This window comes from Tupaia chinensis, unplaced genomic scaffold, assembly GCF_000334495.1.
Source record: "Tupaia chinensis unplaced genomic scaffold, TupChi_1.0 Scaffold000255_1, whole genome shotgun sequence".
Classification (NCBI taxonomy): domain Eukaryota; kingdom Metazoa; phylum Chordata; class Mammalia; order Scandentia; family Tupaiidae; genus Tupaia; species Tupaia belangeri.
Genome location: NW_006159735.1, coordinates 1,263,264 through 1,279,054, shown reverse-complemented (window position 1 = coordinate 1,279,054; position 15,791 = coordinate 1,263,264). Strand labels below are relative to the sequence as shown.

The 15,791-nt window shown below is 39.8% G+C and overlaps 1 protein-coding gene across 1 annotated transcript in view; it reads right to left on the bottom strand.

The window, feature by feature from the left end:
• The window catches only part of RINT1 (RAD50 interactor 1), a 41,052-nt gene that overhangs the window by 1,293 nt on the left and 23,968 nt on the right, over window positions 1-15,791 (bottom strand). Inside the window, exons 8-14 of the mRNA XM_006149164.3 lie at window positions 12,671-12,781; window positions 12,353-12,578; window positions 11,696-11,833; window positions 8,155-8,354; window positions 5,169-5,383; window positions 2,373-2,553; window positions 2,180-2,298 (exon numbers count right to left, since the gene is read on the bottom strand). Of these exons, the coding sequence (XP_006149226.1) occupies window positions 2,180-2,298; window positions 2,373-2,553; window positions 5,169-5,383; window positions 8,155-8,354; window positions 11,696-11,833; window positions 12,353-12,578; window positions 12,671-12,781 (1,190 nt within the window). The remainder of the gene's footprint in view (window positions 1-2,179; window positions 2,299-2,372; window positions 2,554-5,168; window positions 5,384-8,154; window positions 8,355-11,695; window positions 11,834-12,352; window positions 12,579-12,670; window positions 12,782-15,791) is intronic.

The following is a 15,791-nucleotide window of genomic DNA, read 5'->3' as shown; positions in this document are numbered from 1 at the left end:
CATATATAATTTAAATTTTAAATCAATTTTAAATTTTGAAAATATTTCTAAGTTTTTTTTTTTTTTTTTAGGTTTTTGCTATAGGGAGCGTGCGCTCGCCAGACAGAGAGAGACAGAGACAGAAAGCGAAAAATCACCCCCCCAGGGGGGATGGCCACACCGCAATCCCTTCTCCTCCATACTCTTCTCGGGATCTTGGGCATGCACGTACCGCCCCCCGGAATGGGTTTTAAGCCACCGGATCCGGGACGCGAATCGCGGTCAACTACGTGGGAGTCCAGCGACATAGCCATTACACTAACTGCTGGTCCCCAAGATTATTTTAGATATATTTATAATTTAGAACCAAAATTAGTATCAAATGTTTATTAACAATATACGTTTTCTTTAAATGTGGTCTATTATATAGCAATAAACATATTTGTCATTTATTATATTAACCGAATATGGCAGATCTGTACTTGATTTCATTTTCTATCTAATCCCCCAAAAATAAGCAAATAGAAGCATTAAGCCAATGCTAGCAAACAAAGCCTAATCTATACTATATACATAGTTATGGTAAGTTTTCTGAGGTCCTAGTTCACATTTTATATATTACTTCGTTTCCTCATTGTGCTCTGAACATAAATTACATATACAATGAATATTTTAAAACTTCAAGTGTTCTACCAAACATCACTGGAACTCTAAAGTTGTTAAAAAAGGAGTTGATGTCCTCTAACAATTTCACACCTCAGTAATTAATCATTAAATATGTTGAGGGGAAAAAAAAAAAAAAAAAGGAAATGAGATTTTCATTATCTTATCATTCAAACTGACCTATAACAATTTCATTTTGAAAAACCAAACAGTTTTCCTGTGTTGCAGGCCCAAATGTCCTCCATAAAAGTTATTTGTGTATTGATCATTTGGCTCTTTTAACTATTCAGACTACATAGCTACATGGAGTTTATATTGCATTAGATTTCTATAAAGTAATAATATTGTTTTTGACATGTACCCATTATTTCTCTACATAAAATATTTGATACTAAGAGTCTATTAAATGTAGAGTGATTTTAGGTGAGTTGGGAGATAGGAAAGAGAAAATTAAAGGATAAATGAAAGCATTAGAAAAGTAGAGCAAGCAAAAAAGCAAGTAGTCAGTCACATCTTAAATAAGTTTCCATTTTATTGGGTCGTCTGAAAAGTCATGATGTATTTTTTCTGTTTTCCTATACAAAAATGCATCATGACTTTTCTGATGACCCAATATAATATGTTTAAAAGGTATGCTTTAGGGAGCCAGCAGGTGGCATGGTTTTGAGGTGCTGGATTCCCATATGATCAACCACGGTTTGAGTCATGAACCTGGTGACTTGCTGTCACTTTCCCTCTCTCTCTCTCTCTCTGGTCAAATTTAAAAAAATAATAAATAAAACTAAATAAATACTAAAAGAATGCTTTCTAATCTCACCAATACCATATATAATTTAAATTTTAATTTTGCTATAGGGCGCGTGCGCTCGCCAGACAGAGAGAGACAGAGACAGAAAGCGAAAAATCACCCCCCAGGGGGGATGGCCACACCGCAATCCCTTCTCCTCCATACTCTTCTCGGGATCTTGGGCATGCACGTACACGCACCCGGCATGGGTTTTAAGCCACCGGATCCGGGACGCGAATCGCGGTCAACTACGTGGGAGTCCAGCGACATAGCCATTACACTAACTGCTGGTCCCCAAGATTATTTTAGATATATTTATAATTTAGAACCAAAATTAGTATCAAATGTTTATTAACAATATACGTTTTCTTTAAATGTGGTCTATTATATAGCAATAAACATATTTGTCATTTATTATATTAACCGAATATGGCAGATCTGTACTTGATTTCATTTTCTATCTAATCCCCCAAAAATAAGCAAATAGAAGCATTAAGCCAATGCTAGCAAACAAAGCCTAATCTATACTATATACATAGTTATGGTAAGTTTTCTGAGGTCCTAGTTCACATTTTATATATTACTTCGTTTCCTCATTGTGCTCTGAACATAAATTACATATACAATGAATATTTTAAAACTTCAAGTGTTCTACCAAACATCACTGGAACTCTAAAGTTGTTAAAAAAGGAGTTGATGTCCTCTAACAATTTCACACCTCAGTAATTAATCATTAAATATTGATCTTACTGTTTAAAGTAATTTTCTGGTCTCTTGCAATAGTGAGAAAACAAAGGGAAAAGATTCCGAGTCATGTCAAACTGCAGCTGAGCTGCTCCTCCTTCGTTGAAGTGATTAGCGAGAATTACCTGAAACAAAGAATAATTCATATAAAAGTTGCCTTTATTATCACAGCCCAAAAATGCAGTCTGCTCTTACTTACTTCCTGGTAGATGTATACGTCCAGCTTCTCCACAAGCATTTGCCAGAAAATCTTAAATAAGGAGAAACAAAGCTGCTGCTCTAACTGAAGTAAACGGTCTCGTAAGGTAAGCAAGAACGGGCAGGCTGAGCTGGACAGGGACATTACTGCCTGCTCTGACTGGGAGGGCAAGGACAGCCACCTGGAAAAAGACACATTAATTTTTACCATAAGATTTTTCATTACTTTGTATTTTTAAAACTTTAAATCATTTTGAAATCAGGCAAGTGGGGGCCAGCTGATGGCGTGGTAGTTAAGGTGCTGGACTCCCCACATGGCTGACTGCATTCAAGTCCCAGACTTAGAGGCTTGCTTTCTCATTCCTCTTCTGTCTCTAGTCAAATTAATAATAATAATTTTTTAAAAATCGGAAACTGGGGGGAGCCAGCATGTGGCATAGTGGTTAAGGTGCTGGAATTCTCACATGGCCGACTGTGGTTCAAGTCCTGGACCTGGTGGCTTGCTTCCTCTCTTTCTCTGGCCAAACTCTTGTACAATAATAATAATAAATAAATTAAAAAAATAATGCTTTTTTAAAAAATCAGGGAACTGGGGACCAGCAGTGGGTGTAATGGCTATGCTGCTGGACTCCCATGTAGTTGACTGCAGTTCAAGTACCGGACCCAGTGGCTTAAACTCACGCTGGTACGTGTGCGTGCGTGCCCAAGATCCCAAGAGGAGAATGGAGAAGGGACTGCAGCGTCGCCATTCCCCCTGAAGGGTGATTTCTTGCTTCCTGTCTCTCTTTCTCTGTGTGTGTATGTGTCTTTCTGGTGAATGCACACGCCTTATAGCAAAAACCTCCCCCCCCCAAAAAAAAAAAAAAATCAGGGAACTGTAGTGTCCTGGGGCATTGTGGGTAAGTAAAAATGTACAGCTCGACATGAAAAGCTCAATAAGAAAAATGAATATACCTGTTTTTGTAATTTAACTCTCAAATATTCTTTAATTTGAAGATGATAAATATTTTTTAATTCCCTAAATTTAATATATAATGTAGTGATAGAAATGTTAAAATTTAAAATACATTAGCATGGGATCAGCAAGTAGCCTGGAGGTTCAGGGTCCCACAGAGTTGACTGTGCAGTTAAAGTCCCGGACCGGGCGGCTTGAAAGTCATACCACGTGTACGTGGTATACCCAAAATCCTAAGAGAAGAACAGAGGAGAAGGGACTGTGGTGTGGTCATCTCCCCCGGGATCACCCGGGGGGTGATTTCTCACTTTTCCTCTCTCTCAGTTTCTCTGCCTCCAGTGAATGCATGTGCCTTATAACAAACTAAAAAAAAAAAAAAAAAATTGGTATGGAAGACATCGGCTTACATTATGTTCTAATTATCTATAGCAAGAACAAGGACTGGCCAAACATGGTGGCACAGTAGTAATGTGCTACTCGCCAATGCTGAGGCCATATGCAATATCAAGGTTCAGTTCATGGGTCAGCCTGTGCCTGCTAGGTGCACGCATGCCCATGATCCTCGCTCACTGGAAAGGCTGGGGTTCCACTGAGGGTGCCTGTCTCTCTCTCACATGGAGTAAATAAATTAAAACTTAAGGACCAGTCTGTGGCTTGAACTGGATCCCCTATGGCTAACCCCACAGTTCTGAGTCCTAGACCCAGCTGCTTGAGAAACATGCTGGGTGCAGTGCATGCATGCATGCCCAAAATACTAAAAGGAGGAGATGGAGGAGAAATGATTGCAGCATGACCATTTCTAAGAAGGATGCTTTATTCTGCTCCCTCTCTCTGTCTTTGGCAAATTAAAGAAGAAAAAAAAAATCAAACATTAAAAGAAATAAGATAGCAGTTATGTCGCTGGACTCCCACATAGTTGACTTCAGTTTAAGCCCCAGATCCAGGTGCGTACAACTCATGCCGAGTGCATGTGTGCCCAAAATCCCAAGAGGAGAATGATGGAAAAGCGATTGCTGTCTGGCCATCTCCCCCTTGGGGGAGTGATTTCTCACTTTCTGTCTATCTCTTCAGCAAGCACACATACCCTATAGCACAAATCTCTTGAAGGGGGGGAGGTGGCATGGTGATTAAGGGTGCTGGACTCCCACATGACCAACTGCAGTTTAAGTCCTGGACCTCACAGCTTGCTTTCTCACTTTGTCTCTCTCCTCTCTCTGGTCAAATTAAAATAAATAAATAAGGTTAAATAAAATATTTCTTTAAAAAAGAAAAAGAAAAAAAAACTTTAAGTGGGGACTAATTTGCTGGATCTTCCAAATGTTCATGGAATTATATTTAAAAAGCACAAAATTCAAAATTTTTTGCAATAGCAATAAACTCATATTTTAATTGTTCTTCCACGAACTTTTTGAAGTTCTCGCATCGTACTCCCTGATAGTAAGTACTCTGTGTGGTAGGGACTGTGTTAGGATAAAGGACGTTGCCTGCGCTCAAGGATCGCACCAGCGGTAACGGGTGTCAGGGAATTATGGTGTGCCCAGTGCAAGCGTGCACACAGCACCACAGGAGCACTGACTCTGTAAAATGGTTCACAGGCTAGGCTATTCAACTCCAGGTCATATGCCAACTTCCTATACTCATCCAAACAGCTGAAGGCTAAATTACCAGCTTATTCTTATTAAGAATTTTCAAAAAAAACCTATTCAGAAGGATTTCCATCAAAATAAACTTTGGAATGCAAAAGGCCAAGCCCTATTCTATCAAGACTTCTTAGAAATCTGACGACATTTTCTAATCTTTAATCAAACTGGTGTCAAAGATCGACTTACACTGAGGACATACCTTTCTTTTTTATATAATTTTGCAGCATCTTTAACTTCTCTAAAAACGTGGTCTACTTGACGGGTCAACATATCGTGTTTTAAACGCTCTAAGAGGTTAATCATGTCATCAAAGACAGAGCTCTCCATAGAGGCTAACTGGCCCAGCTGCAGTTTACTGAGTGTGTTATTCTCTGCAAAGACTTCCAGTGCTGCCTGCTGAAGTTGTAGAAAAAACTGAAAACAAAAACATGTTAATACATTTTAACACCTTTTACCAGTTGAGATAGAATTAGAATACCATGTAATTCACCCATTTAAAGTATACAATTGATGGGCTTTTAGTATATTCAGTTGTATATCCATCACCACAATTTCAGACATTTTCATTGTTCCCCAAAGCCTTAACTCTTTGCCCTCATCCCCTAGTACCATCAGCTCCACACTCCCCAGCCCTAGGTAACCACTAATCTGTTTTCTGTCTCTATGGGTTTACTTATTCTGGACATCTCAAACAATATGTGATTCTCTGTGACTGGTTTCTTTCACTTTTTATGATGTTATCAAGGTGCATCCATGTTTTAACACGTATCAGTAATTCATTTCCTTTTACTGCCAAATAATCTTCCATTATTTTATTCTATTTTTTTTCCAGCTGATGGAAATCTGGGTATACCACTAGCAATTAATTCCAGATCATATGGCAGTTCTATGTTTAACTGTTTGAGAAACTACCAGACTGTTTTCCAAAGAAACTACTATCTCACTTTCCTACCAGCCACTTTAAGGATTCAGATTTCTCTATATTTCACAAATAACTATTATTTTATTTCTTATTATGGCCATCCTAGTTTGTATAAAGTAGTATTGCATTTTCCCAGTGATTATTGTACTTCTTTAAATATTCTTTTTTTTCTGGACAGAGTTACAGTGAACCTGGAATGAGTTAAGAGAATTAAAATATCATTTTTACACAGTGCTATTTTTGGTGGAATTAATTATGCCATTTTTGGGGGACCAGCAGGTGGCGTGGTGGTTAAGGCACTGGACACTCCCACATGGTTGACCACGGTTCGAGTCCTGGAACGGTTTGAGTCCTGGACCTGGCAGCTTGCTTTTTCACTTTCTCTCTCTCTCTTTCTCTCTCTCTCTGTGTGTGTATCTGGTCAAATTAAAAATAAAATGAATGAATAAGTAAAATTAAATAAAAATAATTCTTTAAAAAAAATGCTATTTTTGCCCTATAAGAAAACAATGCTGTGGATAAATAGGAAAAGATTAAAATCAGCCCCAGCAAAGTGGCATAGTCATTAAGGCAGGCGAATCCCACATGGCTGACTGTATAGTTTGAGTTCCAGAAAAAAACACTAAGTAGGCACCAGTGCATGTATGCCCAAAGTCCCAAGAGAAGAATGGAGAAGAGATTACAGTGTGCTCATCTCCCCTGAGGAGTGCTTCTTACTTTCTCTCTCTCTTTCCCCAGGGGAGCAAATGTACCCTAAAACCGAGAAACAAAGAGATTAAAAACAACTGAATGTCGGGCCAGCAGGTGGTATGGTGGTTAAGGGTGCTGGATTCTCACATGGCCAACTGTGGTTTGAGTCCTGGACCTGCTGGGCTGCTTTATCACTTTCCCTCTCTCTCTCTGGTCAAATTAAAACAATAACAATAACAAAGTTAAATGAAAACATTTAAATAAATAAAAAAATAAAACAACTAAATGTTCATTAAAAGAGGAATGCTTACTTACATATAGTACCTCCATATAATGGGGTATTTGCAGTTTATTAAGAATTATATAACTTACTGTGGGGAGAGGAAGGGAAAATGAGAAAGCACCCCCAACACACACACCATGGAGTATAGTCAGTCACTCCCAATCCCCTCTGCTCCATCTCTCTCTCCTTTTGGGATTCTGGCATGACCATTCCCCATGGGGGGGATGCTTTCTCACTTCCTGTCCCTATCTCCTGAAACAAGGATAATATACAGGTTTATGTAAGTAAACTTTCTCTTTCATGGTTCTGCAATGACAAAAGTACCTAATGATGCATTTCTCAGAACATATCCCCATTGTTTCTGTTTTTCAGTTTTTGTACAGTACTCACCAGAGAGAGAGAATGTGATAAATCACCCCCACCACCAGGGGAATGGCCACGCTGCAATCTCTTCTACTTCATTCTCCTCTCAGGATTTTGGCATACACATACATGTACCCAGCATGATTTTCCTTTTTTTTTTTGTTTTTTTTTTTGGGGGGGAGAGGTTTTTGCTATAGGGCACGTGCACTCACCAGAAAGACAGAGACAGACAGAAAGCGAGAAATCACCCCCTGGGGGTATGGCCACACTGCAATCCCTTCTCCTCCATTCTCCTCTTAGGATCTTGGGCACACATGCACACACGCCCGGCGTGAGTTTAAGCCACCAGGTCTGGGCCTTGAACCTCAGTCGACTACATGGGAGTCCAGCGACATAGCCATTATGCCAACTACTAGTCCCCCCAGCATGATTTTCAAACCACTGGGTCTGTAACTTAAATCACGCAACTGGCCACGTGGAATCTAGCACCTTTGCCTCCACATCACCTGCTGGACCCCATGTCCCTATTGTTAAGTGACACATGACTGTACTTTATATTCATAATGTATCTTCACTATTCTATTTATTCAGCATAGTTTTTTTTTTAACCACTAATATATGTTTCACTATTTCGACCATACATAAATATTCCTGAGTATAAAGCAACAGAAAACAGGTTCATTCTATAAACAACTATGTCATGAAAGTTTTACTTTCTTTTCCAAAGATTCAGCACATTAAAATATCAGGATTATTTAATTATTTGAGATTTGATTGAGGAAAGTGCATACACCTCCTGTTTGGCATCCCTGTATACTTGGCAACATATCTAACACCTTCATCTTTGTGTGGAGTAGATATGCTGTTTCAAAAGGTCAAACAGTTCAAACTACTAATATCTACTTAATAAAAAACACAGAAACTTACAACATTGTCAGCCCAGTCTGCTAGTACTGTTGAGATGTAGTTTACAGCATTCAGAATTGCACAGTATCGAAAGCCAAGGGAAGCTCTAGTCTCTTCTTTCATCACTTGAGTTAATCGTATCCTGAAATCGTCTACTAAGTCTTTCTGTAACTCCAAGAACTGTAACTTTCGGGAAGCTGTGGGAAGACTTTTATACCTGTCTGTAGAGAAAGTAAGACATGTGAAGGCTTTTGGTACTAGTCATGCTACAATGACAGGTTTTCCCTATTCACCTGCCTTGGTGTCTGTGACAATGAGTCAATCGATCGTTCAAGTAAGGGTCGATTCTAAATGCTCTAAAGAATATGAGTTTCACAAGTATATATATTTGTCAAAATGAATTGAATGGTATACTTAAGATCTGTGCATTTCACTATATTGTAAATTATGCCTTGATTTTTTTAAAGCATATGAGAAAATTATATACAAAAAGAAAAATTATATACAAAAAGACTTTCTTCAATAAATGGTTTTTATTTTTATTTACTTTTTAAGAAGTTTTTCCCTTAAGCTGGAAAAAAAAAAAGGTTTTTGCCTTAAGGCATGTGCACTAGCTAGAGAGAAAGAGAGAGACAGAGTCAGTGAGAAGGAAAGTGAGAAATCAACCCCTGGCAGTACGGCCCTGCCTCACTCTCTTCTCCTCCATTCTCCTTCCAGGATCTTGGGCATGCATGCACACATGCGAGTCGCGAATTTCAAGTCACTACGTTCAGGACTCAAAGCACAATTAACCATGTGGGAGTGATGCAATGTAACCACTATGCCATCTGCTGACCCTAGTAAAACTTTTTAAAGAAGTTATTCCTGCCATGAGCAAGAGATAAAGACAGCAGCCTCAACAAGTTCTTTTTTTTTTTTTTTTAATATTTCTTTTTTTTTAATTATTTTAAAATTTGCTATAGGGCATGTGTTCTCACTAGAGAAAGAGAGAAGGAAAGTGAGAAAGCAAGCTGCCAGGTCCAGGACTTGAATTTCAGTCGGCCATTTGGGAGTCCAGCACCTTAACCACCATGCCATCTGTTGGCCCCCTCCAACAAAGTCTTAATGCCACAATCCCTCCCTAGCCTCAGCCCGACCAGAGGAGAGGCACATGCATACCTGGTGTACTCAAGGATGGTTATAAATCAATAACAGCCAGATGCTATGTGGTCACCTTTTTGCCAAAAAATTCTTGCACTATTAGAAGGTTTCTTATCCTTAAAATTACCTTATTATTTTATTCTCTCTTGTAATCTTTGATAAATTAAAGTAAGGAAAACAATGTGCAATTTTAGTTCAATCACCGTTTACTGAAAACACTTAAAAAACTAGCCGTCGAGGCCAGATAGTGCAACAGTGGTAAAATGCAACACTCTGCGAGACTAACCCACATGAGAAAGTTCCAGTTCACGTCCAGAGACCAAGGCCAGCAGGTGGCGTAGTAGTTAAGGTGTTGGACTCCCACATGGCAACTGCAATTCAAGTCCCTGAACTAGCAGCTTGAAAATCATGCTGGGCACATGTGCATGTGTGCACAAAATTCCAGGACAAGAATGTAGCAGAAGATTGTGGCGTGGCTATTCCCCCCCTCTCACTGTCTCCCCTGTCACTCTTAGGCATGTGCGTGCAACCTATAGCCAAAGCCTTAAACCAAAACAAAACACTTCCACAGACCTACCTGAGTATGCTGGCTGAAGCTGAGGGTGGAGTGCAGTGTCAAGACCCTGTTGAGGGGGCTGTCTCTAATCTCAATTTTGTTCTCTCTCTCCCTTTGTCTTTCTCACTCATGAAAGAAAAAAATTAATAAATTAAACCTGAAGGCACAAATTCAGGTAATAAAAATTTTTAAGTTTTTAAATTCTGGGACAGTAGTTGGCGAGGTAGTTAAAGCCCCAGATTCCCACATGGCTGACTATGGTTCAAGTCCTGGACCTGGCGACTTGAAAATCACGGGGTGTGTGTGCATGCATGCCCAAAATCTAAGGAAGAGAATGGAGAAAGGACTGTGGGGTGGCCATCTCCCCAAGTGGTGATATTTTTTTTTTCTTTTCCTCTGTCTCTTGGCAAGTACACATGCCCTATGGCAAAAACCTAAAGAGATTTTTGCTATGGGGACATGCCCTCACCAGAGAGACAGGGAGATGGCCACGCTGCAATCCCTTCTCTATTCTCCTCCTGGGATTCTGGGCACACACGCACATGCGCCTGCATGAGTTTTAAGCCACCAGGTCCAGGACTTGAACTGCAATCAACTGCATGGGAGTCCAGCAACATAACCATTATGCCATCTGCTAGTCCCAACCGAAAGTTTTTTTATTCCCTTCTTTCATGAGAGAAAGAGGAGGCAGTACCCTTGATAGGATCTCACCACACCACTGTCTCTCCCCTGCCTTCCAGCCAGTCAGGATCACAGATGCGCCCTGGTGTGCTCAGGTCAGTCTGGGATCTGAACCCAGGCCTCTCTATGACTGCAATCACACAGTACCACCCTGCTACATGTGCCACAACACCTGAGCCTCAGTTCTTATTTAATTCTTCTTAGGTAATAATTCAGGAATTTCCTTCATATATTCCAGTAGTTAAGTCCTTAAATTATTTAAAATGCAAAAGTTAGAACACTGCTAAATAACTGCCAAAATAGAAACTGAATTTGAAGGTATTATAATAGCTACTATAATAGTACTAATTTTGTTGTACTTGAAAAGGTACCATGATGGGGCCAACAGGTGGCATGATGGTTAAGAGCACTGGACTCCCACATGGCTGACTCTGGTTTGAGTCTTGGACCTGGCAGCTTCCTTTCTCACTTTCTCTCTCTCACTTTCTCTCTTTCTCTTTCTCTTTCTCTTTCTCTCTCACTCTGTTCCTCTCTGGTCAAATTAAAATAAATAAATAAATAAAGTTTAATAAAATCTTTTTTAAAAAGTACCATGTAAAAAGTCGGACTTTTAAAACAAAGTCTTATTTTTTTGGAGAGATTTTTTGCTATAGGGTGTATGTGCTTACCAGACAGACAGAGACAGAGAGAGAGAAAGCAAGAAATCACCCCTCCAGGGGGGATGGCCACACCGCAATCCCTTCTCCTCTATTCTCCTCTCAGGATCTTAGGCACACATGCATACGTGCCCGGCGTGAGTTTAAGCCACTGGGTCCAGGACTTGAACCACGGTTGGTTACATGGGAGTTCAGCGACATAGCCATTACGTTAACTGTTGATCCCACAAAGTCATATTTTAAAAGTCTTACACTAGGGCCAACCCGTGGCATGGTGATTAAAACAGGGGCATTCTACATGGCTGACCCAACAGTTTGAGTCCCAGACCCACTGGCTTGAGAAACACACTGGGCACATGTGCATGCATGCCCAAAATCCCAAAGGAGGAGGAAATGGAGAAGGGATTCCAGCATGACCATTCCCCCGTGGGGAGTGCTCTCTCACTTTCCCTCTTCCTATCTCACTGTGTCTCTCTCTGGCAAGTGCACACAACCTCTGGCAAAAACTAAAACAAAATCTTACACTTACCAGTTATAACTAAGAGTAGAGTCATAAAAGTTTCTGCACAGTCTGGAACTTTCATTTCATCCACATCAGTGATATCTTTATATTGGGATACCCAGGCAGCTTCTGATGAAAGCATTGAGTCCATTTTTTGAAGAGCAACTGATAAATGAAAAAAATGATTGTTGATTAAGCAGTTATGGTCATTCCTAATTCTTCAACTTAAGTTTTTTATAATAGGAACGATGACTTTTCTATAAAAAATATACTCAACATTCTCCCACTAGCTGCATTATATTTAAATGGTCTATTTTAGGGTTAAATAAGATACTTCACCCCCTTCTACTCCTTAATCTTCAAATTAGTTATGCTAACTAAACAAGGTACATCCAGAAAGATTCTCCCAAGAGCAGAAATACTATACAGTAAAACCTATGAAACAGCTGTACACCTTACTGGCTGCAGTACTCCCTCTAGAAACATATAGAGGGTGATTCTGGGAAAACTGAAATCTAGTGGAAAGAGACTATAATAAGATAATCTCTGGTGGCAACTTAGCAAACCTTGACCAAGAAAAATTTAGATGGCTCTAGCTCCTATCCAGAATGGAAGGAGAAAAAAAACACCAAAAATGCACACACGTAAGCACAGACTTCTCTATTCTGTGACATTAGCACTTACATTTTCTCTCCACAGTCAACCACCTCTGGAAACAGGTTTCCTCTGACAGAATATGCATACAATTAGCAAAAGTGTCAGGGTAGCCATGGACACTGTGTAGCTCCCTTTCAAACAAGAGCACTTCATCCACCAAATGACAGAAGAGATTGTCATCATAGAGCAGACAAGGAATATCAGTGGCCAATTTCTCAAGAATCAGCATCACGAGGCCCCGAGAAAATTCCAGCTAAAAGAAATACACACACATGAGGTATGTAAGTAAGTTATTCATGTGCCCATACAACTGCAAAACTGAAAGCACAGAATGGAGTCTCTTACCCTTGCATTTACCAAAGAGCCTACTTTGTCCAGTATTGGCTGAATCTTCTCATCCAGAAATTGAGTATGATTTCCAATCCACATAAGTACCTGAGCCAAGTACCACTCAGGCTAAAGAAGGAGATAAATCAGTTTTAATTCTTACATCATTCCAACTAGAATGTTACATTTAAATTGTTCTATTTGGAACCAGCAGATGGTGTAACGGTTAGGTCGCTGTATTCCCATGGAGTTGACCATGGTTTGAGTCCTGGACCTGGAGGCTTAAACTCACATTGGGTGTGTGTGCATGCATGCCCAAATCCTGAGAGGAAAATGGAGGAGAAGGAATTGTGGCATGCCCATCACCCCTGCAGGAGTGATTTCTTGTCTTCGGTCTTTCTTTCTCTGTCTCTTTGGCAAAGTACACACACCCTTTAGAAAAATTCTCTCTCTAAAAAAAAAGTTCTATTTAATTGCCATATTCACGAATTTACAAAAACTAGCTAAAAGTTCCTATATGTAAGAGTATAATTTCTACTGTGAATTTTACACTCATGCAATGCTTAATAATCAAATGCCACCCAGTACACTCCCAATAAATTCTAATAATGTGCCTTAACTCAATATAAATGCATACAATGGGGCCAGTAGGTGATGTGGTGGTTGAGCGCTGGACTCCCATATGGCCGACTACAGTTCGAATCCCGGACTTGCCAGCTTGCTTTCTTGCTTTCTCTCTATGAGTCTCTCTCTCTCTCTCTGTCCCTCTCTGGTCAAATTAAAATAAATGAATAGGGACCAGCAGGTGGTGTGGTGGTTAAGGTGCTGGACACTCCCACATGGCTGACACGGTTCAAGTCCTGGACTGGAGGCTTGCTTTCTCACTTTCTCTCTCTCTCTCTCTTTCTCTGGTCAAATTAAAATAAATGAATGAATAAATGAAATAAATAATTAAAAAAGACTGTCTACTTATTTTTAAAAAATAAGTAAATGAATAAAGTTAAAATCCTCAAAAAATATATAAACCATACATTACAATCCATATATTGATATAGTTAAAACCGACCCTTTAATCATATGTAAAATAACAACTATTATTTAAAAACTAATGGTCTTTGAGATTTTTTTTTAAGAATTATTTAATTTCATTGATTATTATTATTATTTCTAATTTGCTATAGGGCATGTGTGTTCACCAGACAGAGAAAGTAAGAAAGCAAGCTGCCAGGTCTGGAACTTGAACCTTGGTTGGCCATGTGAGAGTCCAGCACATTAACCACCATACCACTTGCTGGTCCCCTTTGAATTCTTCTTTGAAACAGAATTCCAAAATAATTTTAAACATTATTTTTTCTTACTATTATTCCAAAAGATAAATTAAGAAAACAATTAGGGCCTAGCTGCAGAACCATGCACTTCTAAGATGCTGTATCCAGCAGACTGGGACCACAGGGAGATCCACATAGTGGTTACGTTGCTGGATTCCCACATGGCCAACTGGTTTGAGTCCCAGATCCAGTGGTTTCAAAATCACACAAGGCACACAAAATCACACCAGGCACATGTGCATGCGTGCCCATAGTCCTAGGAGGAAAATGGAGGAAAAGGGATTAAGACCATGGCCATCCCCACTGGAGGTTGATTTCTCACTTTCCTTCTCACTGTCTCTGTCTCTCTCTCTTTGGCAAGTACATGCACACTATTGCAAAAACCTCTTTTAAAAAATGAACAAACAGGTATAGGGCTGGGGTCAGCAGGTGGTGTAGTGGTTGCAGCACTGGACTCCCAGATGGCTGGATGCGGTTTGAGTCTCAGACCTGGTAGCTTAAAATTCATGCTGGGCATGTGTGTATGCGTGCTCAAAATCCTGAAAGAACGGAGGAGAAAGGATTGTGGTGTGGCCATCCTCTCAAGAGGGTGATTTCTCTCACTGCAGAGTGCAAGTGCCCTATAGCAAATAAAAAACAACTTAGGACCAGCTTGGTGGTTAAGGCATCTGGATCTCATATGGCTGATTATGTGGTTCAAGTCCTAGGCCTGGAGGCTTGAAAAACACGCTGGGTACATGGACGTGTGTGCTCACAATCCTGAGAGGAAAATGGAGAAGAAGGGACTATGGCATGGCCATCATCCTTAGAGGGTGATTTTTCACTCTCTCTGTCTCTTTCCTTCTGGCGAGTGCATGCACCTTATAGCAAAAAACTAAAACATGTCATTACAGAAAAGGAAATGTAGGTATTCAGTACTTTAAACTGTCCCTAGAGCTGATTTTGTAACCATTCCAGGTTTTGATGGACAGGGATTCAAAAACATCTACTGAATGGTAAATCCCTGTTGTGCGCTAGATGCTGGGAATACAAAATGAACAAGAGCAGCCTCTCAAGGGCTGCATGAATGATAGAGTGCAAAGTGCACTGGGAACACGGTTTAAAAAGCAGCAAATATAATTCATAATTTTCTTACCTGAAATTATTATTCCTCTCTGCAACTTTATTGTTTTGCCCCACTACTTACTAAATGGTTCTATTTTTCTTTCTACCAACACCCCACCCAATAAAGGAGATCCGAAAAGTATAATAGAACCAGAAATCCATTGTCACTCTGCTTCTTCCTGTGCAAAGATAACTGCTTTAATTCCTTTAAAATTCTAAAAAACCCGTAAGTACATTTATTTATGACACATACAATGTCTTGTGTAATTTGTACCAAATAACATTTGAAATACTTACTGAACCTCTGTTAAGTGTACTGCATTAGCTGTAGCAAAGCTCAAAGATAAAGTCCTACCTATCCTCTTGCAATTCTCAAGATTATAATTCTAAGCAAATTTTATTAAATGTATTGAGAACAGATACTTATAACTATTTTTTGGGTCTACTAAAAGGAAAATCTCAACAATATGCCCAATACATCTTGGTATGATATCTCAATTAAAATGTCAGTGATAGGGCCAGCACGTGAGGTTAAGGTACTGCATCTCACAAGGCCAGCTGAACAGTTCGAGTCCTGGACCTGGCGGCTTGAAAAATCATGCCAGTCACATGTATGTGCCTGCCCAAAATCCCGAAAGAAGACTAGAGGAGAAGAGACTGGAGCATCGCCATCCCTCCTGGGGGGTGACTTTTCACTTTCCCACTCT